Source organism: Gopherus evgoodei, unplaced genomic scaffold (genome assembly GCF_007399415.2).
Source record: "Gopherus evgoodei ecotype Sinaloan lineage unplaced genomic scaffold, rGopEvg1_v1.p scaffold_66_arrow_ctg1, whole genome shotgun sequence".
Classification (NCBI taxonomy): domain Eukaryota; kingdom Metazoa; phylum Chordata; order Testudines; family Testudinidae; genus Gopherus; species Gopherus evgoodei.
In genome coordinates, this window is record NW_022060087.1 from 331,857 (window position 1) to 357,331 (window position 25,475).

Consider the following 25,475-nt stretch of genomic DNA (forward strand, 5'->3'; position numbering starts at 1 on the left):
AAGAGGCTGTTGCTGATAGTGTCATACTAATTAAAACCAGCCTTTGTTCAAGCCCTCTTTGCATATTTATGACTAAGTGAACCTAGCTACTATTCCTGCTGTTTCTTTCATAATTAAGGGACTCTAATTTAAGGGTCTGAACCTCATGTAGGGGGAACAGCTGATAGTGTAAATGCTTGACCTTTTGAGTAACTAATAGCCACCAAAATGAAATGCCAAATGTGTTTTAAAATACATTGATTCCAATTTAATTACCAAATTCTGTAAACACTTCCTCAAGCACAGGGCAATACAAACTCCCACTATGTCACAGGTCCTGGAAATAGTATTTCAAAGTGTATTGCCCCATGCAGCCTTGATTGTTACACCAAGTGGTCTCCAAGTGAGCACATCAGGTGGCTTTCCCAGGCCTGCTCCAGACCAGAGTTAAGTCACTGTCAAAAGAATAAAGATTCTTCTTGCAATCTGGAAGCGTGTCCCCATGGTGTTGTCCTTCACACTCATATACTCAGCACTGCTGGGATGTTGGAGGCTTGGAATCTGTTTCAGGAAGGCACTTTAAGTTTTGCACTCCCCAGCAGAAACTGAAGAATTCGGTCCACCACCAAGGCAAGGAAGAAGTCAGCCAGCAAGACCTGAGCAATCACAATCTTAAACTGAAAGGGAAGCAGCTCAGATTAGCCAAAAATAACTTAAGAACATTACAACAGGTTTTAACTGCTGGAAGTTTCAATAGAACTAACACTTTTAATGGGAGATTATTAAGGGCCAAGTGGGGCTTCAGCAAAATAAATGAACCAAGATGGTGAATGGTGGCAAGTAAGCACTTATACAGAACTGGACAGTCCAGTCCCTCTCAGCTCTGCACTGCCATAAAGGAAGCAGGGATGCAAAGTGAATTCTTGTCTCGTGACCAGACCCAGAAGAGGAACAGCTCAGTGGGGTTAAGAGAGAAGAGCAGGGGGACATGAAAAGCTCAGTAACTGCAGTCCTGCACTACTCAGGAATTTAAACCTGTCTAAAGCTAAGTAAATCTGTACAGAAAGTTCTGAGAGGCTGCTGCTGCTGTGCCTCAGGGAGGATGCAGATCTTCAGAACCTCAGTGTGAGACCCAGCCACAGAGGCAAGTTGGGGAGAGTAACCCAGGTGTTCTTAGGTTAAGAGTATTTAGAACAAGTAGCTGTAGCTGTCTGAAAACAATTGCTTATCGTTCTCAAACACTGACCACACAAGCTACATTATGGAAAAGTTTCTGGAAGTTTTAAATCAAGTTTTATCTTTAAAAAGAAACACCCCTTAGAATCATAGAACCATAGGGTTAGAAGGGACCGCAAGGGTCATCCAGTGTAACCCCTTAGATGCCAGCTGAGTTTGGTTTGAACACAGGGGAATTCAGAACCCAAACTGATTCCTGTCCAAGAGAATGCCTGAAGGTCTAGTCTTCAGTACAAGGGGCTACTTTCCAATGAGCCTTGAGGAGCTGTAAGTGAAGCATGCAGCTGGGAATTTCACAGGTGCCTAAACTGAGTTAGGTGTCTGAATCCCATTGAAATCAGTGGGCACCTAACTTCTTCAGGCCCCTTTGAAAGTCCTGGCTGTAGTAGTTCCATAGCATTGGTTTCTATAGTAGTTACTCCAGAAGAGTCTGCCAGCATGGAACACTCCCTCCTGTCCCTGCTCACCTCCATGGGGATTTCCACCAGCCCAAACTTTTCACTGAACTCTGGTGAGGAGCCTGTCAAAAGGCCCACAATGGCCAGTCCTGAAAGGATAATACTCCACAGTAGAGGTTTGTTCTCCCGCAGACTCTCCATAAAAGGGTGGCCCTGAAATGGCAAATGCAGCATTGAGACACCATCAGAGCAGAAGAGCTGCTGCAGCTCATCTTCACAAGGTTCAGTGGGAGGCAGTTTTCAATGCCAAATTCACAAGCTTGTTTGAAAACAGGACAGGAATTCAGAGCATCAGTTCCCTGCCTGGGATACCATATGTACAATTTGGGTCTCGCCTTGATGCACTCAGAACAGCTCTTTGTACATAAGCACACTTTTTCCAAACTCTCAGCGGATGTCTCTACTGAAGGATTTAGGTCTGTGACACTGCAGTTAATAATTTAGACCAAATCTTTGTATCTCACAGCCACAGCGCTAAGCCCACATGGGTTTAAAAAAAAGTTCAGATTTGCAAACAGCTCAGTTCCTACAAGTGCATTTGCTTTGCTGTAACATTACAGTTTTGTTCCTTCCCATCTTACCTTGTAATTAATGGTGAAGGTGGCCATCTGCATTGCCATTGACATGATGTAAACTGTGCTATTCACCAGGCTGGGCTCAAACTCCTTGTACAAATCCACAAACTCTTCTTTCCTTAAAAAAAACCCCAGACAAAGCCCTTTCTGATCAATGGAGCCCAGTTCTGGGATTTCAGAATAACTGGAACTAGGGCCAATTCATCAGCTGAAATTTTTGAAGACTTGAAGGGGAACCACTGTGATACTCTAGTCCAGAGGTCCCAAATGTTTTCTGTAGCCTCTCCTCTTACCTGGCTGTGGCTGGGGGTCAGGTGCTGAAGCCGCAACCGGGATTGGAACCATGGGCCAGAAGCCAAAGGCCAAGGCCAGGGCTGCAGCTGGGAGCCACGATGGGAGACCGACGCCACCGCTGGAACAGAGCAGGGGGCAGAAGGGGGCTGGGTGGCGGTCCTTTCCCACTCCCATGGGGGCTGGCCCAGACCCCACTGCGCCCCCCCAAATGTTCCTCCATGCCCAACAGTTTGGAGACTCCCGATTTAATTTGACCTGCATAACATAGGGCCCTAGCCTGACATTTAGTAATTTCTGCACCAAGCCCCTAACTTTGAGTATAGCATCTCTCAGGCTGATCCCCGGTCTTACTATAAAGAGTTCTGAACACAACTCTGCTAAATTGTCTGGTGACCTTTAGATTTGCAAATCAAATCCACCTTTTTGCATATTTCCCTCCTTCCTACCAAATTTCAGATTAAGCAGGCAGGGGCTTCTAAGGGAAAATAAGAAGGAAAAACACCATGAAGGCAGCAGATTTTCCCTACGCCTTCCTTCCCTTGGTGCTCAGCCACAGCCTGAAGATAGGCGCGAACATTCTGTACTTCAGAAACAAGCAGCACTCACTTGGCAGAGCTGCGAGCCTGTGCACCATGGTACAGATACACTAGGCTAAGGAAATGGACGAGGAACTGCAGCAGCACCGTCAGAACAGTGTAGAGATTAAAGATATTGGGTAACGGACGCTCCCTGGAAAGTGTCTTCAGAGGCTGGAAACCAAAGGGGAAAGACACCAGGATTTAACAGATGGAAATATTGTACAAAGACGATGAAGCTGGCGCCACTGGCCAAGCTACCAGCAAGATCCCACCTGTGTCAACTGTGCCCAGGAAATGCCCAACTCTTCCACTTCACACAGTGAGACCTTCAACTGCATACTGCAGGCAACAATGTATCCCAGGTGATTAATGCCTGCATCTCACCATGTGCTCTGGCACACTGAACAGAAATGCACCGTCTGTCTGAGCTCATTCTTAGACATTCCCTAAAGTGCTACGTGTTGGCCTCAGAAAGGCCTCCCATAGCCAGGATCTGGGGAAGAACAAAGTGACTCACTGCACATTCGGGGCAGGCAGGGAACTGGCTGGGCAGCACTCACTGTAAGAACGGAAGAGCTGCTTTCCCTACCACATTCCTCACAAGAGAACCACAACCCTTCCCATTCCCTCCTTCGGAAGCACTCCCAGGTCCAGCAGGCCACCATGCAACATACCTTTGACCTGGAGATGAAGAGGAAGCAGCCAGCCAATAACAAACCCTGAAGTGTTGCCTGGAAGTCACTGAACTTCACTCCTTCCAGGTAAAGGACGCTCTGGCTGTATGCGAGGATCAAGGCATTCAAGGCCAGGATCTTAAACATTTGGAGTGTGGTCACTAACGTGCAGCGACCTTGCTTGATCACGTGGCAGACTGAAGAGCAAGAGGAAACAGCAGTTTGTCCTCAGGATGCAAGCAAGTTCTGTGGCTCCATCGGCACAGCCCCCTCCACTCACTGGGACCCAGCACGAGGGAGCTGCTATGAGGGCAAGCAGCTCACCTTTCCCTTAACCCCCATGGGTCATGGTCACTCACTGCAGTCAGTTTCCATCTCCAAGCTGGAAAATCCACACGGGGAAATGAAAGCTAGGAATATGGGAAGCCCCCTCTTGGCCTCACTATTTTAGGCGTTTCTTCCCAGCAAGAGTCAGTGTTTGAATCATCCTTTTCCCCACCTCACCCAAAGCCCCCCTGCCTTTGCCGAGGGCCTGTTCTGATTCATCCTGGAGATGCATCCATGCTGCTCTCTTCATCTGAGTAGGATGGGTCAACCAGCTGAGGAGCAATGCTACAGCGCAGACCTGCTCCCGTTGCTACTTACTGCACTGAATGGAGGAGAGCTTCGATGTAAAGGGAGCAGCGATGCTGGCATCGCCCAGTTTCACAACAGGCACGTGGTCCTCTTCCAAATCCTTCAGGACCTGGCTGATCCGCTCCTGGTTTGCAGTGAGAGAGGAGACGACATTTCATTATCACAGACTGGGATAACAGGGAGACTTGCATCATCTCGACCCAGCCCTGATCCTTGCTCTGAGCAGCTCTCCACACTGCCAGGCCCTTAGACAGCCCCTCCGCATACACCCATGAGCCGGCTGCAGACATCTTGTGACTGAACCACCTCCTGGAGGCCTGTCAGCCGACACCCACCAGTGTAATTTTCGGGGCAGGGAGGAGAAAGGCTGGATGTGTGGACTCCCCTGGGCAGAACTGGAAATGTGAAGGCTGGTTTATGGATCCATGAAAAGACAATATTGTCATGGGCAGCTGCTGCAAGTCTGACCAGAATGAGCCTGCACTGGTGGGGGCTCAAGAACAGGACAACTCCCTCTAGCTTTGACTTCCTTTCTGGCCTGAGAAGCCTTCCAGATGTACCGAACGGAGGGCACGGAGGGCCTTCGCTGCAATCAGAATTACATTCCTAGGGTGTCCTGCCACTTCCTATTCAAGAATTAAAAATAAAAGCCCCAGCGAGCTGGGTGGGGGTGAGGTGTGTGTACACGCCAGGGAAGTGGACAGAGTGAGCCACTGAACCTGGAAGTGGGGAGGGGCTGGGATCCAGGCAGACCTGGTTACCAACCCGTTGGATGGCCAGTTGCTCTTCTCTTTGGGACATGACCCTGTGCTTGGCGGCGCGGGAGGTGGGCTTCACGGCACTGCTCCCCATGGCAGGCAAGGCGGGTCTCCCATCGGTGGGTCCATCGCGAGGTCTCTTTTTCCGCTCAGGGAGTCTCTCGGGAGCATTTGCCAGCAGCGCCACCCCTGTAAGACCAAAATGTCAGCTGCAGGAAAAGAAAGGTGAAAAATACCCAACTGGCAAAATGACTTCGCCAAGCGGGAACCCTTAGCTCCCAACGGCAGTTGCCCTTCACAGTCCACCTTAGAGCGGTGCAGAGCAAACATACGAAGGGGAAGGCAGCACTTGTTACTACAGGGGACTGGGACTTCTGGGCTCCAGTCCTATCTCTGTGCGACCTTAGACAAGGTGGGTGAGCTGACCTGAAAAACTTTGTGTCAGCGTGAGAGCTCGTCTCTCTCTCTCTCACCAAAAGAAGTTGGTCCAATAAAAGATATCCCCTCCCCTGCCTTGTGTGTCATATCCTGGGACCACCAGGGCTACCGTAACAGACATTTCCACATCTGTAAATGGGAATGCAGTAATAACCCCGGCCTCAGTAAAGCTCTTGTCACCTCTGAAGGAAGGTTTTCAGTATTATCTAGGAGTCAGTACTGAAGGCACTAAAGCCACGGCCTATATCCAAGGGACCGTAGCTGGCCACTCTCCTAGGTAGAAATACACCACATTACTCAGCTCAGCCTTATTTTGCTAAGGGAGACAGAACAGAATAAAAAAAGGTGGGGGGGAGGGGGCAACAATTGGAGCATTCTCACCAAATGATTTCACAGAAGGCATTTTCTGAACCAACTGAAACAAGAATCTGGAAAGTTTAGATTAATCCGGATTTAGGGATGTCTCCAATTCAGAATGCAGGATTGATACACAGTCTGGTATCCCAGGGAGGTCCCAGACTGGGGTGCCCATCAGGCATGTTACCCTCAGGGGCTGACGCAGCAGCAGAGGAGTGGGGGAAGAAGTGGCTCCATAAAGTGCTCCCAGGGTAACTGCTTTGTAGCCAGTTTTTCCCCTCTAGGTAAGGCTCACGCTATGTAGAAGCAGAAACTGTGTATGTATTTCGCCAGCCTACTGCTCATTTCACCCCCTGGGGAGAGACGATGCCGCTCCTAATGGAGTCTGCCAGATTAATTACTGACCAATCCCAGCTGAGAAAATCCCAAGTAAATAAGTAAGTCCCTAGAGATGCCTGCGGCTGGGTCCAAATGCTGAATTTGGCACCCAGAGATACAAGCCAAACCCAGGAAGCCACACACACCTTCCTCCTCATTGTATGCTTAGACTCACCCACATCTGCATGCTTCAGGGCTCCAACGTCATTAGTTCCATCCCCACACATCAGCGTGACAAAGCCAAGCCCCTTTAATGTTGTGATGACAAACTCCTGCAGTGAGAAGTGCCCAGTCAGGAACAAACGCCTGCCCAAGCTACTGGGACTCTGTGTGCCTGGTACCAAAATGGGCTGGGGCACACGCTGAAAAGCACCTTGTTAAATACCCTTTTTGAGCATCCCCCGTCTTATGCCTCACCGGATTTTTACTACTGGTGCTAAGGACTCAGATCAGAGGGCTCTTTTACAGTAAACAAGACAGGAAATCATGCAGCTGACGTGCCACCTAGAGCTCTCAATATTCACCCCCCTGCATCTGCTGAACTAAGTAATTCAGCAGAGGACCAAGGGCTGAGCTCCAGTTAAAATGAATGCGAGTGGCAGGTGCTGAACCCCCCAGACTCTTGGACTCCCCTAGTGTGCTGGAGTCATTCTGGATTTGGGAACGCAGGTAAGGTTTGTGCTGTTACTGCTAGTAGGTAGGACGCACCGAGACAGGGGAGACCCCAGTCCTACAGCACTGAGATTTTACAAAGGACTGGAGCATCTCACCTTTTGTTTTGGCTCCACTCTGGCAAACACCTGAACATGGGGTATGAGCTTCAACAATTGCTGTCTGCTCGCAGTCTGCAGGTAACAGAGCCCTTCCCCCGTAACACACAGGTTGTGACGTGTCAGCTCTTGCAGGGAATGTGGAAAGATGGGGAGTGTGGTGGTACCATCAATGGACTGCCACTGCCAGCAGGAGTCTGAAACAGAGTGCAGGCAGGGTTGGGAGTCAGCATGGACACTGCCACACGGGACTCAGGAGTGTGGGGGGGTGTGGGGGTTGCAGAGCCAGGTGTCTGCAGCACCTCATCACTATGGACTAGCTCCCCTAGTGAAAGCTGGCACATTGCCAGAGAGCAGGGTCAGTGTGCACTGGGGGACCGCCTGCTTTCCCCCATGATATCAATGGGACTTATATGGCCCCTCTGTCAGACGGAACCTGAGTGCCTCAGTGACTTTATCCTCACAGTCCCCAGGGAGGCAGGGCAGTGCTACAGACAGGGGAGGAGGTGTAAGAAGCTGACTTGTCGAAGGTTATGCAGGAGTCTGCAGCAGAGCTGGAAACCAAACCAAGTCCCTCACCACCACTGCGCCCCAGCCTGCCAGCTGCTGTGACTTAGGTGCTCAGACCCCCTGGTAGCCCATACGCACACTGCTCCTGCCAGCTCTGTTTGTGACCTGCTCGGAGATGTGGAGGAAGGCCCTGCGGAGGGGCAGTGGATTATCTGGGACTCTCGGCAGCAAAGTCATTACGCTTTCTGCCACCAGAGGTCAGTGTTACGCCCCAGTGACCTGTGCAGGCAGCCATCAGAGCAGGCCCGTGGTCGGCCTGGGATCCATCACCTTTACTGTGGGGGGGCTGCAGGATGAGGGTGTGATCCTTCTGGATGAAATGGAGTTCTTGGGCCACATGGCAGGCAGTGAGCGGATTGTCCCCTGTGATCATCACTACCTGAGAGAGGGAAAGAGGTGGGGTCACTTACCGAGGTCGCACACAATGCACATGGCCCTAGTTACAGAGAACAGAGAGACGTTCCTGGATGCTGACCAGGTCCCATCTGAGACACTAATGATCACAGAAGCTTTGTACAGCACCTTGTCCAGAAATCCAACCACCAGGGGCAAGGCAGAGCCCCGACCCATCGTAATATTTATATCAAGACTGGGTGTTTTGCTAAGATGGCTGCTCTGGGAATTACATTGGGGCAGGTCTCTGGCCTGTGCCCTGCAGGGGGTCAGACTAGATGATCACAGAGGTCCCTTCTGGCTTTGGACTCCACAAGTGACCCACAGCTCAGGGCAGGGGCTGCCCCTCCCACGCCCCGCAATCCTGGAAGAGGCTTGTACCAGCCCAGTAGCTCAGGCGTCTGCACAGCCCCAAGAGCTCAGTCACAAGAGAAGCAGTTTGCAGGAGCTCGTTCCCTCCTGCAGACACTCACATGGTGCGATGCATTCTGGATCTCCCGGATGACGGGCTTGGAATCAGCTTTGAGAGGACAGGAGACCACGATGAAGCCGACAAATCTCAGGTCACATTCCAGAGCCTCGCGTTTGAACTCTCGCACCTTCCACGGAAGAGAACCACCCTGGAGTGTTACACGCCATCTCACGAGCAATGAGACCCCCATCCACTGGAGACCGTCCCGACTGGGAACGCCAGGGGCAGCTGGAGGTGCATGGAATGATTCCAGATTCTCCCTCTGCTGTCTAGAGACAGCATCCCCCTTGGTAATACAGTCACCTCCCCACTTTCTGAGCCTCCCAACTCTCCTCCCACTGGCAAGTGATCTCTGTTTTACAAGTGGGGAAACTGAGGCACAGACAGGCAGAGCAAGTTGCCCAAGGTTACACAAGAAGTCAGTGCTAGAACTGAAAACAGAAACCAGGAGACCTGAGCCACAGTCCCTTGGATCTAACAAGCAAATAAATAAAATAAAATCAACAGGATTCAGGTATAAAAACCCAAAGCACTTACAGGTTCATCTGTGACTGATGACAATCGTCTCCCCATGAGGTGTCTGTGCCACCCCCTCTCGTGGGCACCTTCCTTTGGGTGGGTGCTCTGACTTTAGGGGGCCAGGCACAGAGCCAAGGGAGCAGGAACAATTTTTATAGTGGGGGTGCTGCTGATGGAAACCACGTATTTGGATTATTACTAACACTTCAAGCCAGGGAGTGCGGCAGCACCGTATTTCCAGCACCACTATATGAAGCCGAGCGTACCTGCTGATGAGTGAGATGCCCCAGCTCTTTGTAGCCAAGTGCGAGAACCCTTGCCCCCTCACGTGAGATTTCTGTGTGCATGGTGCGGTAGCTGCTTGGGCACTGAGAGAACTGCAGAAAAAGTGGGTGGGGGGAAACCAGCGTGTAAAACACTATACGCAGGTTACAATGCTTCATATCAAATACACTATGAAGCAGAGGCACCTCCATGCCTGAGCAGGGGTGAGGCAAATGGGGAGCTCAAAGCAGCAGCAAATATCCCCACCGAGGGCAGGAGAGTGACTTTATTGGATATTCACCCTTCTGTTGCCATTCGTATTTGCAGGCCTGAGAACAGCACAGCATGGCCAAGAACATCACACACTGAGCCACCCTTGATTTAACAGGGATTAATGTTAAGCCTCTGCAGTGGAGACTGTTTTTACATGGGAAGAGGGGGCGTCTGGGCCCATTTTCAGGACATAATTCAGGTTCTGGATTTGAGGATGGAGTCACACAAACCCAGGCAAGCTGGTGGACGCCCCATGAACTGATTCCCATTTTAGGACACTCCTCACTGGCTTAAAGCCCATTCCTTGCGTGTGCTGTGCTCACCATTGCATGCAGGGTCTCTGGGGCCCCTTTCACAGCTGCAACGTAACAGAGATCAGTCGAGCCAATCTTCTCATATGAAGCCAAGACGGACATTCTTTTCAGGGCACTGGCAAAATGAAAGCGCTGGTGAATTTTCAGTCCCTGAGTTTTAATACTTCTGGGGAAAACCTTCTCATCTGTAAACAAACAGATCGGGAAATCCTGAAAGGTTTCTCAGCATTGCAAGCAGCATCACTTCCCTCAGCTCCCAGGAGTGAATCATTCACTAAGAACAAACAAGTCTCCCCACCCAAGGCTTGCAGCATGGTGATGATGGAAGTTCTGGCCCCAGTGACTGAGGGATGGAATTGCTGGGATGATTTCTGTGGATCAGAACAGAGAGCTGCTTCTGAACATGCCACATCTGCAGCACGAGGTGGATTTCTAGATTTAGGCTACACCTACACGAGGAGCTGGGGTGTGATATCCAGCTTGCATACACATGCTGGCTCAGGTCTAGATAGGGGTAGCTGCTATAGCACGGGCAGCGGCAGCACATCTTAGCCATGCCAAGTGCAACCCGCCTGATCCCCACGTACATACTCGCTTGCTGCCAGTGCTTCTGCAGCTATCCTATTTCTTACTGAGCTAGTGGAAGTGTACTTTAACAGCTGCGTGCACATATCGTCCCTGCGGAGATCCTGTACAGGGTCTCTTGCAGCCCTTCCACAGCAGTGCCAAAACACTCACCAGCGCTTATGTAGGGCAAAGCTCACCCCACGCAGAGGACTACAAAGCCCACAAAAGCGTACAAAGAGGGGTGAATTTCCCGCACAGGAATGAAATTGGAAGGAGCAGCTTTATCATCACTAATATCCACACACACACACACACGTGGTACCAGTTTGTGCAACTAGACACACACAGGAATTGGCCATTGTCTCTACCTTTGGTCAGAGTCCAATCCACAGCCGTCAGCATTGCTTTCTCTAGCGGATCTCCCACCAACGTCCCGTCATCCAACTGGACCAACGAATGGCAAGTTGCGATCACTCGGTGGGTTTCTACAGGAATGTCAGACACTGGCGTCACCTCCTTCCCATCCCTACAGTGGGGAGAGACTATGTTAATAGGCTTGGACAGGCTGTCAAAGCCATACGTGTTCTACAATTTCTCCAAGCAAATAATTAGTGTCCCAGTGTCCTAAACTGTTAGAGCTTCTCACGCCAACAGCAAAGCTGTGGGAAAGCTGGCCCAGTGACTCAGTTCTCGATGCTGCAACTACAGCCACTGCCCCTGAGCAATCCCAATTGAGCAGATTCCTCAAAAAAGAGGCCTTAATTGGAGCACCCAAGAAGTGCTGCTCAAGGCAACTGAATGCACGTGTAACACATGACCCAGTCTAGCTGGGTCTGCACAGGCAGACATGCAACACACTGGCCTGTCTAGCTGGGTCTGCGTGTAAAACACCACCCTGTCTAGCTGGATCTGCTCACACAGATGTGTATCGTACTTAGATTACATTCATGTGCAGCCTCCAAAGGGGTTTTTCTAATGCAAGAAGTCATTCTGAACTGCTCTCTCCACACAGCCCCCTGCATGCGAGGCAACAGGCAGAACAGATGGGGGGAGAGTGAGGGATACACACATGCCAGGTTGGTTATGTCACCTGGGCAATGTCTCATCCTCACTGTAGCCAATTAACAGACTCCCAGGACAAGAGAGGCTTTAAACCATTTCTCAGAAGCCTGAGAACAAGTGGGCACGAAATCACAAGTGTTTGTGGTTTACAACAGCTGCACCGGCTCAACATTCATGGTGACCCTCTGACTAGAGTGCATGGGTATCACTCAGCCTCACTCACCAGGGTCTTGTTCATTCTATAAGTAACTGCTCCGACCCCTGAAATATTTTGGTTACGGTGATTTTACACATTTATTTTCCACATGTTCCACAGCGTGAGGACTTCTGACTCCTCGGTGCACAAGTCACAACATTCCCATAATCCGAGAGGTAAGATTTAAAATGACATAAACCAGAGGGGGTTCTCTATGAGGGAATCTGCCATTGAGGCAGGGCTTCAGGGCGGGCGCTGCAGGTTGGTGCAGAAAGGCACAGAGGGTTTTAGCAATTAAGAACATATTTATGAAATCCCAGAAGAACCAAATTTAAGGGCTCTGATGTGGCAAATTGCTGCACGAGTGCCATAGCCAGAGAACCTGCAGGATTCCCCTTCCCCTAGCCTAGAACCCACTTCTGGCTCATCTCCTTCACTTCCCCTAATTCATCCTGTCTTCCCCACTGGACTGGTACTTCGCCTCCAGCTGAGGGAAGCTCTCACTGCGGCTGGAGCCTAGGCCTCCATTGTTCAAATTCACCCACATTTGATTACTTGGCTACACAGGATTTGGTACTTTGGATCACTGGCCCACCCTGTGCATCCTGGCTCTGACAGGGCCCACTACCAGACGCTAAAAAGGCACTGAACCCCCCATCACACCCTGAGACGACTGTAAAATATGGTTAACGTTACCCATGGGAACCCATCCCATGGCTTACCTGAGCCCAGCCACACCTCTTACCACCAGGTGGTCACTGGTGAGGGTGCCAGTTTTGTCAAAGCAGCAAACCTGAACTTTCCCAGCAAAGGGGATTCGGAAAGGTTCTGTACAGTACACATCTGAAAGAGAAGAGATGGAACCCTGCAATGAATCACAGAGACACAGCAGGGGCACGTTGGGGTCTGCAGCCATCTAGAATCTTTTCCACAACATACAAGCCAAAAACCCTGGTGCTCAGCCACAATTTATCTAACAACCTCAAAACTTCTGCTCTGTAGCTTGTGAAGTTACAGTCAGATTTAACGACAAAGGGGTGTGGAAGAGCAGTGATAGTTTTGGAGACCATTTACCCATCGCTACGGGTCGGAACACTTGTTGAAAAAGCAACCGAACCTGGATTTTTGAGTGGAAGCCAGTTTCCCCCATGCACTCTACTTAGGAGCTATTTCCAAGTTTCAAAACAGTGTGACCCACCTCCACCCGACCCTGAGAGTCACTTCCCTGCTTTGAATGACACAGGAATCTTGCAGACACTCACACAGCACACACGGCGAACAGGCGGGCATGGGAGCCAACCCAGTTATTGCTATTTGGAGAGAGGAGACTGCCATGGCGTATAAAAGCCAGCAATTTCACACACTGCACGTGGCCATGTGCTGCAGCCCTGGGGATACGGGACACCAGAGCGCACAGCGTTTCTGTTCCTGCTTGGGGCTCAGTACTTACAGAGCTTGGCCAGGGCAATGAGGGAGGTGTTGACAGCCAGAGAAAGTTCTATGGGGAGCTCAGGTGGAACTACTGACGTCAGTATTAAAGTGCACTCCAGGAAGAGTTTGTATCGATTCCTGCTGGAGTCCTTGGTGCCTACAAAATACAACCAGAGAAATGCTGCCTCTCAGCTCCGGACAAGGTGCCACACAACGACAAATGGATGCGTCAGGGCACAAACTACTGAGGAATATGGGAGAAAAATGGAATGAGCCATTGCTCAAGCCCACACATGGAAACAGCCCAGCGTCTTCAGCTACCATCCCCTCCCTTCCCCGCCAATACACCAATAGCTACTCCTACACTCCTGGCAAAAGCTGGCTCCCAGGACGAGGTGCAAGGAGAGCTCACCTTCAATCCACACGTATGCTGCAGCAGCAATGGCAAAGACCAGAAGGAACAGGATGAAAATAAAGGTCTCCAAGTTGTTGGCTGTCACTCTCTTTACCCCAAAGAGGATTGTTCGCAGCAGCTTTCCCTGAAAGGAGAACTGCCTTCAATGCAAGAAGCTAGTTCTGCAGCATGCAGTACAGTTTCTTGTAAAATATATGACAAACGTATAAACTCAAGATACCCTGCATTCTGATTTTCTGCTGCACGTGATGCATTCCGTTCACTGGGCCGCTGCCAGCGATAGCCAGTGCAGCACCATCCACGGGCAGGATTTTAGCATGCTAATCAGTTGTAGGTCAGTTAAGTGTGTTTCTCACTGCTTTTTATTTAAGTGTCCTTGACTTTCCATCCATCAGATTTTTAAAAAGTGTATTACCTTGCACTTGTCTGGTGTTTACAGAACACACCTCAACACCCATGGCCAGTAACTGCTATTACACAGCAATTTGTTCAAAGTCCTAGTGACTCAGTGGCACTCAGGATTAAAGCCCTGGAATCCTGACTCGGAGCCCTGTGTTCTATCCTCTCGACCATTCCATCCGCCCACCCACAACAAAGGAATTCCAAGAACCAACCTAACTGTTCCGAACAGGTGAGTAATTGTGTCACCCTGATTTGAATTTCTCTCCAGCAATTATCAGAACTACCTCCCTTAAATGGGCGTTCTCTCATGCATTTCTTACCTGAGATGTGTTGAATCCAGTCCTCAGAACGTATGCCACACACCCGTTATCGACAGCTGGAACAGGAGCAGTAACAGCAGCATTAATCTTAGCAGAGATCATTTTTATACACACATTATAGCTAGAACAAAATTAGGGCTCCATGTTCCTCTCACCCTCCAGGAGAACACGGTGGCCTTCAGCAAAAGATTATTTCATTTTAACACTCAGTTTAAGCTGCCATCTAAAAGGACGGGGCAGGGTGACAAACTCAGCACTAGCACCCAGAAGCTACATTGTTTAAAAGGAGTGGGCCAGGCCATGGCGTTCCATCTGACCAAAGCTGCCTGCTTGGCAAGTACATACGTTTCAGTCCCGTGCTGGCTTTCTGGGGTGGAATGTGCTGCACAACCTTTGTTCCTCCAAATATGATGTGCAGTTTGCCGTCTGTCTGCATGTCCAGGACATGCTCTGGATTGAGATCCTCAATAGGCTCCTGAATGAGAGAATTCAGGACTCAGAGAAGCAGGACTTATTTCCAGTTAACTGCCAACAACTGGATTCATAACATTCCTCTACGGTCCCATCTCCATGAGGCACGATCAGCTCCTCTGTGAGCAGTCTGCAGGAGCTGACTCTGGACTTGAGCAGGATACGTAGCTCCTGCCTTTGTCCTAGCTCCGATGCCTGGTACCATGAGAATCCTGAGGTCAGAGGATTTACTCACACTTGGATCACCAGCCTCAGCAGGGAGGCTATTCACTATGTGATTTTATCATGTTTAAATCATGCACTGGCATAAAAACAAGGGAGATTCACTGGGTTTGAAGCTCTCTGTGCTCATCCCTCCTCTGTCTGCCCAGTCAAAGCAGCCCAGACTGGGAATGTGGGGGAGTGGTGGCTGTGCCCACACACTGCAATCCAGTCCCAGAGGCCGCAGCCACAGCCAGACGAAACAGACAGTCTGTTTTTTATTTACTAGATCATCAGTCATGGATGACGCTCAACAGACCTCGATTTTCTGGGCTAGAGTTTACACAAAGATTGATCTGCATCCATAAACCCTGCGCTGCTTAGATGCTGCGGTGGCTGGAATGAAACTTGGTGCATAAGCAATGGAGACGTAACAAGCATTACTGAGGACCTGTCTCTCACCTTCATCTGAGGCACGGACTCTCCAGTCAGCATGGCTTCATCCACAATGCACTTTCCACGTAGCAAGAGCACATCGCATGGCACTAGGTTCTCATGAGGAGATCGGCCTGAAATGACGAGAGCAAAGCTTAGAAGTGGCCCGTTGTGAGAACTGGCCATTGTTAGCCCGTTTGTCTGGCAAGATGCAATTCCCCTTTGCTTTGGCTGAGTTGTGAAGGATTTCTAAGGGCAAGTCGCACTTGCTAGTTCTCAAATCTGTCCCATGACCTTCACCAAAACACCAGCTTTGATGTGAACCAGAAGTGTCATAAAACCTGAGACAGCCTGAAACTAGAGGGATTTAAAACTAAAGGAGCACAGTTCTTACTGCCATTCAAGCTTTAGACTGGGGACAACAGCCCTGGGGCAATGCAATCTCAAAAAGAGTCACAGTACAGGGGTGGGGACAGCATCCTGTTCCCCCTCATCCTCCATCCCCATCCTCAGCTTTTGGATGGAACTTTCCATTCTTAGAACCTCTGATCTGAAGTAGGGCAGCTGTGGCTGATTTTAGTCCTAATATTTAGACTCCAATCTTGGAGAATAAAGTCAGAGATCTGTGGTATTGGAACTTGATGGACTCTCTCTCAGGCCTGTGAGTTTTCAGCCATTCACGGGCATTTAAAGATTCTTTGTTGGAATTTTGATGGACATTTTGACTGGGCTGAATTGTAAATGTAATTGATCTCAGTCAATACATGCATGTAGAAGTGATGCAATTTCATAAGGGCTTTTGATTGTGTCAAGCATGCAGGCTGTTACCAATGGAAACAATATCCCCTGGGATGATCTCATCACTGGAAATGGGACGCCACTTCCGGTTTCGGTAACCCTGCAGAAGAAAAGCAATGTGAGAAAGGGCACTGGGATACTGTGAGGACGGGTACTAGAGAAACGTATGACAGGAGAGAGGCACAGATGACAAAACAGCTACAGCAAAAGCCCAGCTCTGCACATAACTAGGGAATCTGCATAGACGGTCTTCTCAGCCCAGCTATCCACAAACCATCCCTGCGTCTGCAGTTTGAAATTTCCCATTACTCCTCCTTGGAAGTGCAGAGTTGAAGTCTCTTGCTCTTCCTTGGGCACAGAGTGTTTTGTTGCTGTAGGTGCTCATTCTGTGTGTGTTTCTGTCTGTATATTTATATATAAAATATCATTTTGTGTGTGTAACACACAAGAATCACATGCATTTTCCAAACAGATACAAGAAAAAGAAAGTACCAAAGGAGGAGGGGACCAAATTTTGGGACCTTGAGCTGAGTTGGGCTCTTTTGGAATTGTTCCCAATCAATCGTCTTTCCCCCAGCTGAGCACCCACAGATGCATGACATAATCCTGCTGTTTTATAATAAATCTGAACTTTAAAAAAAAAAGCTAAAACTGTTCAAAGGAAAAGGCCGAAGACTCAGAATAACTAGGCAAGAGTTAAACAAGTGCATGCAAAGGCAACAGATGTCAAAAGGCAAACTGGACATAAGAAAAGAGGAAACACAGGAATGTCTTGTTGCTCCCTCAGCAAGGTGTGTCTATTTAGAGTGTAAACTCTGCTCTTTCTTACAGGCCATGTCTAAAGGGCCTTGCATGTTCTTGGGCTCTATATTAAATTCCCCAGTTTCTGATCATCATCCCTCTGCACTCATTTACCTGAATCATGTATGGCTTGTTACCCATTTTTCGAATCTCTGACATATTTCTCATTTGCTGTTGGACCAGAGAAGCTTCAAATGCCACCAACATGGAGAGAGTGAAGACGCTGTAGTACCAATATTCATCCAGGCACCAGAGACCCACACAGAACACCTGGAGGAAACAGATGTGGAGGCCATTCCAGCACTCACCCCAGAAAGAAACTAACATGTCCCTGAGAACTCAGGTTCATCAGCACATCCTGTACTGTTCACATGCTTGGACACTAGAATGTCACTGTAACAGCCCAGCAAGAGGAAACAGGCAATGTTATTTTAGAGCCAGTGAGGAGTGTTGGCTTGCTGGGGATTGTACTGCTTCGTTCTCGACAGAACAGATACAGTCTGTGCACTGACAAGGCAAACACCACCTCTACGTGCTGCTTCGCTAATGCTCTTCTGCCCTGACTCAGAGGGTCAGAAGGGCATTCTCTAGCCTCGGTCTTTGGCCTTTCTGCTGAGGCTACCTAAGGGGACGGCTTATGCCAGCTATGATGGGCTCTGGATCACACACTGGACGGTCAGTTATGACTGACCAAAGATATGTCAGCCCTTCTCCCCAGAATAATAAAGTCTCTCCCTAGTAGACATTGCAGTGTATGAACGGTGCATTTTTGGCTTTTGGAAACAGACAGCCATTTCAGATTCCCAAACTATCATTGCAGATTGGAGGGAATTCCCTTCTTTGCACCCTGGGGACAACAGTTACAGCTTTTGTTTACCTGAAAGACGAAGAAAGGGGCCGTGGCTCTCTCTTTAAAGAGTTCCAAGAACTCTGGCACCACCATTTCTGCCCTGGGAAAGGATAAAATCTTCTTAATCTCGGTGTTCAGACCCCACGGCACCATCCCAACCCAAAAGCTTTTGCAGCCTCTGGAGTATGAATGGGAGGTTTTGTTCCCCTTTGTACCAGAACATCTTCCCCTTCTCTTCATTACTCTTAGCTGTAAGGGATTTGAATCTGTAACCAGAGCTCTTTCAGGGGTAAACTCCAGACTTGATGCTGCTGTAGGAAGTAGCTATCTCCTTCCTCTGGGGGATTAAGCTCCCAAAAACCTGATAATCTGGAGCAAGGACATTCAAAACCCAGTGCCTGGAACCCCCAGTCCCTGAAATCCTTGTTACTGAACATTATACATGGACAGTTTGATGCCTACAGCTTCTGGTAGCCCAGCTCCACCCCCACACACTCACTTGTTCGTGCCATATTTCTTCTCAGCCACTCGGATCTCTCTGTCCTCCTGGTAGCCTCGGGCACTCTGGTAATAGGAGAGGGGGTGCTCCACAGGGAAAGCCACAGGGAGAAACTGTTTCCTATCATCGACCTCATAAGAGTACTTAATTTTCTGAAACTCAAAGGAAAGAGCTTCTTGCCCATCCTCCCCCTGCAGGGATTATGCAGAAGGGAAGAGCATTTAGACTTACAGCAGGATCACAGCACTTCACATATACTACAGGGAACTGCACTGGCTGGGTTAGATGGGACCAACCGGACATTTACAACTTTTGTTCCTAAACAACATTGTCTGTGAGACTACAGGTGTTAGTTACAAATGTTGCACTTTCTAAAACCTCTTAGTCCCTGCCTGTGAGGGATATCAGCTGGCTTTCAGCCAAGCTCTAAGGTTTTAATTTAAATTAGTGGCTTTGGAAAGGCATATACGTTTGCAAAGAAACAGCAGTTCCCAGGCAGCTGTCAGCTATTATAAAGAGCTGGAGTCTAAGTCTGTACCTGGTCTCGATGGAGTGGCACAAGCTCTGCAGATCCATTATTTGGGGTTGGCACAATTTTAGCTAATGTGGCTTTCCTAGGACTGGGTTCCTGAAAAACACAAAGCAAACATGCACTCTGTAAAGCAGGTCACAAGGTCAGTGGAAGCCAGGAGGGATCCATATACAGTCATTATGAGACACTGTGAGCAACACTCAAACACAGAAAACATTCCTCTATTTTTACTGGCTTAGCTGGACTTTTCATTGATATTTTAAAACCATCCAGGAAAGAACAACACTTGCAATGAAAATTACCCTGCATCCTGACCCCCCCAGGGAAAGAATGAGTTCCTAGAGGGGAGGGGGGAAAGTGAAACAGAGGAATGAGATGAATTTCGTCCTGCCAACATGCTGCAGAGGATAGAAAAGTGAATGGGAATAACTGCACAGTTTGAGGGTATGTCTACATCTACAATTTTGCAGCGCTGGTTGTTACAGCTGTATTAGTACAGCTGTATAGGGCCAGCGCTGCCGAGTGGCCACACTTACAGCAACCAGCGCTGCAAGTGGTGTTAGATGTGGCCACACTGCAGCGCTGTTGGGCGGCTTCAAGGGGGGTTCGGGGAACGCGAGAGCAAACCGCGGGGAAGCAGGTCTCCTTCCCCGGGTTGCTCCAGTGTTCCCCGAACCCCCCTGCAAGCAGATCTCCTTCCCCGTGGTTTGCTATCGCGTTCCCCGAACCCCCCTGCAAACCGCGGGGAAGGAGACCTGCTTGCACGGGGGTTCGGGGAACATGAGAGCACACCGCGGGGAAGGAGACCTGCTTGCACGGGGGTTCGGGGAACGCGAGAGCAAACCGCAGGGAAGGAGACCTGCTTGCACGGGGGTTCGGGGAACGCGAGAGCACACCGCAGGGAAGGAGACCTGCTTGCACGGGGGTTCGGGGAACGCGAGAGCACACTGCGGGGAAGGAGACCTGCTTGCACGGGGGTTCGGGGAACGCGAGAGCAAACCGCGGGGAAGGAGACCTGCTTGCACGGGGGTTCGGGGAACGCGAGAGCACACCGCGGGGAAGGAGACCTGCTTCCCCGCGGTTTGCTCTCGCGTTCCCCGAACCCCCCTGCAAACCGCGGGGAAGGAGACCCGCTGGGGGGGGGATTCGGAGAACACCGGAGCAAACCGCGGGGAAGGAGACCTGCTTGATTACCAGAGAGGTATCCTCAGTATGCTGGGATACCTGCTTATTCCACGGAGGTCAAGAAAAGCGCTGGTAAGTGTCTACACTTGATTTCCAGCGCTGGATCACCAGCGCTGGATCCTCTACACCCGAGACAAAACGGGAGTACGGCCAGCGCTGCAAACAGGGAGTTGCAGCACTGGTGATGCCCTGCAGATGTGTACACCTCCTAAGTTGCAGCGCTGTAACCCCCTCACCAGCGCTGCAACTTTGTGATGTAGACAAGCCCTGAGATTCTGAATGCAAAAACAATTAGTCAGAACTCTTCTCAGCCTAGCAATTGTTGACGGTCAGGTCACATCTTGCTGGAAAGAAAGTTTCCCATAAATTTGTTCAAGTCTCAGATTTGATCAACAAACTCAATGTCCCATTAACTTTGACATGATCAACACAGTTGCTCCTCAAACCCGGGCCTCCACTTCTGAGTGCTCTAACGATGCCCAGTAAAAAACACAAGTATCATCAGAGCAATCTCAACCCTTCCCTTCATGCCTGGAGTTGCTATCGTCTGTCTGGGGAAGGTCAGGGTGCACCTGGACCACCCTGTTGATGTGCCCCTCCCCCCCATCCTTAGGGAGCTGGGCACCTCACAGGACAGAGAAGACTTGGCTTTGCAGAGAGATGTTATTACATAGTTCTCTGTGACTGGGATGGATACATCTACATCCCTGCAATATCAGAAAACCTTTGGTGCTGCTTTAAACAAAAATCAAGAGCCTGTTCCCAGAAATCTACCCCTGCCATTCTAACAAAAATCATAAGCCATATTCAAACAATGTCAAATGCTCTCCCTTCTACTCAAGGCTCCTGAGCTAGATTAGTGCAAACCTCACTGGATTCACTCAACAGCTTGGGGACTCTAGCATGGAGGAACATAGGGAGCTGAGGGTTGTTATAACGAGCTCTGAAGTTTCTTGGTGAGGGACAGAGAGGGGAGACAGTTAAATTCAGACCCTTCATCATACTAGACTATTTTAAATGATTCCCTTGTTAACAGTTTCCCAGTTTTGTCACCAATATTTGAGTTTTGTTTTCAGACATAAAGGAGAGAAAAGGCTGACTACAGCTTGTGTGGTGGGGAAGATGTAATCCAATGGTCCCTTCAGTTCCTGATGGGCAACAAACAGCTAAGTATTAGGAGAGAAACTTTCTGACAGTGAGATGTATTAGCCTGCAGAATCTCCTAATGGGAGTGATGGAAGCCCTGTTGGGCAAACTAGGCAAAGGACCAGAGAACAATCCTGCCCTAGCCTCCAGGATCAGGAAAGTGGAATAGATGGAATCCAACAGAGCTTTTCCAGCTGCCTTTATAATGAAGTCTGTAATTGTCTCAATTGACATTTAGCAATATTGGGAGGGCATGTGAATAGACAACACCTTTTACTATATACTCATATACTTCTTCAAGCAGCGCACAGTCAACTTGTGGAACTCCTTACCTGAGGAGGTTGTGAAGGCTGGGACTATAACAGTGTTTAAGAGAGAACTGGATAAATTCATGCTGGTAAAGTCCATCAATGGCTATTATCCAGGATGGGTAAGGAATGCTGTCCTAGCCTCTGTTTGTCAGAGGGTGGAGATGGATGGCAGGAGAGAGATCACTTGATCATTGCCTGTTAGGTTCACTCCCTCTGGGGCACCTGGCATGGCCACTGTCGGCAGACAGATACTGGGCTAGACGGACCTTTGGCCTGACCTGGTACAGCTGTTCTTATGAAAAAAGGAGGATCCATTGCTTAGAAAAAAGACTTACAAGTGCAATAAAAGCATCTAATAATAAAAGGTAACTGACTAACAAGAAAAGCTCTGAGATGCTACTTTCCACATTACAGCAAGTTTCAGATTTTAGTTATGAACACATCGGAAATAAGAACATTGTCCCCTGGCATAAGGAAAATCTTATAAAACTCTGCCATGTCACATCTCAAACTCATGTTGACCAAAGGTTACCAGATTAATACCCTGAATGGATGATTGTGACAGCCCACTCACATCACAAGGAAACCATCAGAGCACGCTCTACTTTTAGTTTCATTCTTGCAGCTCAACCCCAGCTAGCAGATTCTCTGTCAAAAGGGGATTTCCTTAATAAAAGGAATCAAGGGAAGCAACATTTTAACCCTTTTATTCTTCACATTTTCCTCTGGATCCAGCTGCACAGTTTGACCCAGACTTTTGTCAATTTAATCTGACATTATCCCAACATCTAAAAACAACATCCAAAACAATACAAAAGGGAAAGCACAAAGGGCAGAGAAATCTTCAAGCTCATTGAGGGGTACTGCTGCAGCATGGCTGGGTGGAGGACTTTAGTAACTAGTCAAAGGTGTATGCACCTTCGTTGGTCAAATCTTGCCCCTACCCTGGCGGTCACAGCAGGAATGTTCCCAACACTGTTCTCCAAGGCTTTGTCAGTTTAAGTTTTCCACACGATGTAACTTCCACCCCAGTCCTGAAGAAACTAACCCACAGTCTAACAGATCTCAGAGCATTTTGCCAAATAATCTGCCTAGTTTTTCCTTTGCTCATTTTCATGCAATTACCTGCATGCAGGACCCCTTCAGCCACCCTGTTTCCTTGCTATTGACATTGTTAATTCCTGTAGCTCACGGTGATAAAGAGAACTATATTTGTAACATATACAGCTACCAAGGCCTTTGAATAACCACTGGGGATGCCAACTTTGGTTAGACAAATTCCTGGAGATTGCAGCCCATGACATAATCTTTCATTAAAGATTGATCTTTAATTCGTGGAGACTCCAGGACAATCCTGGAGGGTTGGCAACAGTAGTAACCGCTGCCTGCAATCTAAAGCAGTAACAAGTTGCCTAATCAGTAACACTACCAGAGCACTGGGATAACTAGGATACAGCCCCCAGTGTTGGCAACCAGCTCCCAGGGCTCACTTGCTTTGAGAGCTCCTTTATTGTCTGAATAAATGCCCAAGATACAGCTGCAGACCCAGGCCAGCTACTCTGGAGACTCGCTGTACCAGATGTTGTTTGCCGAGATGATTTGCAGTTAGACATGCAACTACTCCTAAGAGGAAGCTATACAGACAGTTACAGGAATTGCTATGAAGTGAGGCCAACCAGCCAGCCCAGTTACCACAGTGCCTCTCACTTCCCAGCAGCAGGAGGAACAACAAATATTGGCAAAGAAAGCTAAGCTGCACCCAGAGCAGGTCAGCTTTATAAAGCAACTTTTTTTGTGCTAAAATAGTTATCACACCTGCAAGCAGGGCCAGCTCGGCCACACACACATCTCCCCTACTTGTCCCAAGTAAAAGCAGACCAGTTTCAATGGAGAGATATTTCTGTACAAGAAAATGTTTACTAACCCCCACCCATAATCACCCTCCCATTCTGTTTCACTTTCTGTCTCAAAGTGCACAGTGTTGCTAAATAGCTATTAAACCACTGCCATGTCACAGCAAATGAGTCATCCCTGTATACTCAACTGCCACCTCCTGCCTAAGAAGTGGCTGCATTTCCACAGTATGGGAAGCAACCCTGCTGGATAGTTACTGATATCCATGGTGTCCCTTCAGAAGTGATATCACTCATTACTGTTACTCTACACCTCTACAGCCTCTTCCATCCAGAAATTCTTCACACACAGCACCTGGAGATTGGAAGTGGCAGACAGCTCATGGTCAGCAGGGGAAGAATCCAAGCTCAAGACATTAGAGCAGCCTCCCACTATTATGTAGAGAGCCTAATGAACATTCCAATGTCCACACAGGACAGATGAGACCAAGCAGGGCAGGATCTCACTCAGAGCCCCCCAGACAATGGGCAGATCCATTCCAGAGTAAGAAAACTAAAGGCAAGTGGGGAGGGAGGTAACCCTATGTCAGAACATAAGAAGTCATACTGGGTCAGGCCAATGATCCATCTAGCTCAGTATCCTCTTTTCCAACAGATATTTCAGAGGAAATGAACCGAACAGGGCAGTTATCAAGTGAGCCACCCGCTGCCATCTAATCCCATCTTCTGGCTGTCAGCGGTTTAGGGACATGGAGAGCATGGGTTGGCTAACAGTGATTGATGGACCAACCCTTTCATTAATTTATCTAAGTCGTTTTTTAACTCAGTTATACTTTTGGCTTTCACGGCATCCCCTGGGTTACAGGTTCTCAACCTTTTTCTTTTCCCATCCCCGCGGGGTCTGAGGCCCCTGCAACATGCTATAAAAACTCCACAGCCCACCAGTGCCCCAACAACTGTTTTTCCTCTTTTAAAACGGGATGGATCACTTGATGATTATCTGTTCTGTTCATTCCCTCTGAGGCACCCGACATTGGACTACTTTAGGGTGACCAGACGTCCCAATAAAATCGGGACTGTCCCAATAAAATCGGGACTGTCCCAATTTTGAGGAGTTTCTCCTGCGTCCCGACCAGAGTACAGTCGGGAGCCATTTGTCTCGATATTTTGTTTCCTGGTCTTCGGCAGCGAGTCCTTCAGTGGCGGACGGTCCTTGACGGTATTTCGGTGGTGGGGGCTTATGCCTTTGGCAGCAAGGTTTATTACCAGTGCTATTTCGGCGGCAGAAGACCATCTGCCACTAAAGAACTCTCTGCCGAATTGCTGCTGAACTCCTGGACGAGTGACTATAAAAAACAAACAAAAACCCTGCAGCGGTCCCGATATTTTCCCCTTAACATCTGGTCACCCTGGGCTAGATCTGACCCAGTATGGCCGTTCCAGGGCCTGCACTGGAGGGTAGCAAGCATGGGGACTGCCCAGGGCCCCACGCCACAGCGGCCCCCCAAAGCTAAGTTGTTCAGGCTTTGGGCCCAGGCGGCAGAGCTCAGAGCCCCGGGCTCAGCTAGTCCAACACTGGCCCTGCTCGCGGCCCCAGGGCTCCCCAGGCCCTTGGCTGAGAACCGCCGCTGCCCTGGGCCCAATGGAGACCCTCGCACGTGGCGACCTTTGACCCCTCGCGCCCCCGTGACTCACCCTGACGCAGGTGAGCGCGCAGTGCGCGTGGACGGACCACAGCCCCGAGAGCGCGGTGAGCAGCTGCGCGACCCCGATGGCGGCGAGCGCCAGCAGCGCGGCCTCCTCCCCCTCCCCCCAGGCGGCCCAGACCCGGGGCCCCCACAGCCACAGCCAGGCCGGGTACAGCCCGGCCACGAACGGCAGGACGGTGCCGTGGAGGACCCGGGGCCGCCGCCGGTACAGGGTGACCGCAGAGACCAGCTCGTCCGCGGGGCCCGGAGCCGGACCGGCCACCGCCATCTTCCGGGAGCCCTCCTAGCAACGCGCCGCTTCCGCTTCCGGGGACACGGCGCCCTGACGTCCAAACCGCGCCGACGGGGCGCGCAT

The 25,475-nt window shown here is 49.6% G+C and overlaps 1 protein-coding gene across 5 annotated transcripts; it reads right to left on the reverse strand.

The window, feature by feature from the left end:
- Window positions 1–231: 231 nt before the first annotated feature.
- ATP13A1 (ATPase 13A1) lies at window positions 232–25,389 on the reverse strand. Of its 5 annotated transcripts, none has more exons than XM_030547694.1 (26): window positions 25,107–25,389; window positions 18,923–19,012; window positions 18,385–18,575; window positions 17,913–17,985; window positions 17,150–17,305; window positions 16,265–16,334; window positions 15,464–15,570; window positions 14,675–14,804; window positions 14,330–14,385; window positions 13,605–13,731; window positions 13,212–13,349; window positions 12,484–12,604; window positions 10,872–11,029; window positions 9,946–10,121; window positions 9,352–9,462; window positions 8,568–8,693; window positions 7,972–8,080; window positions 7,132–7,328; window positions 6,537–6,633; window positions 5,196–5,377; window positions 4,440–4,554; window positions 3,795–3,991; window positions 3,149–3,291; window positions 2,255–2,366; window positions 1,683–1,826; window positions 232–656 (listed from the first exon to the last, which is right to left on the reverse strand). In XM_030547694.1, the coding sequence occupies exons 1-26, from the start codon at window positions 25,386–25,388 to the stop codon at window positions 546–548; spliced, it is 3,519 nt and encodes a 1,172-aa protein (XP_030403554.1). In that variant the 5' UTR covers window position 25,389; the 3' UTR covers window positions 232–545. The 5 variants fall into 5 exon arrangements, with proteins under 5 accessions (XP_030403554.1, XP_030403553.1, XP_030403552.1 ...); XM_030547693.1 differs by having other exon boundaries at window positions 5,184–5,377; XM_030547692.1 differs by having other exon boundaries at window positions 7,921–8,080.
- Window positions 25,390–25,475: the final 86 nt, after the last annotated feature.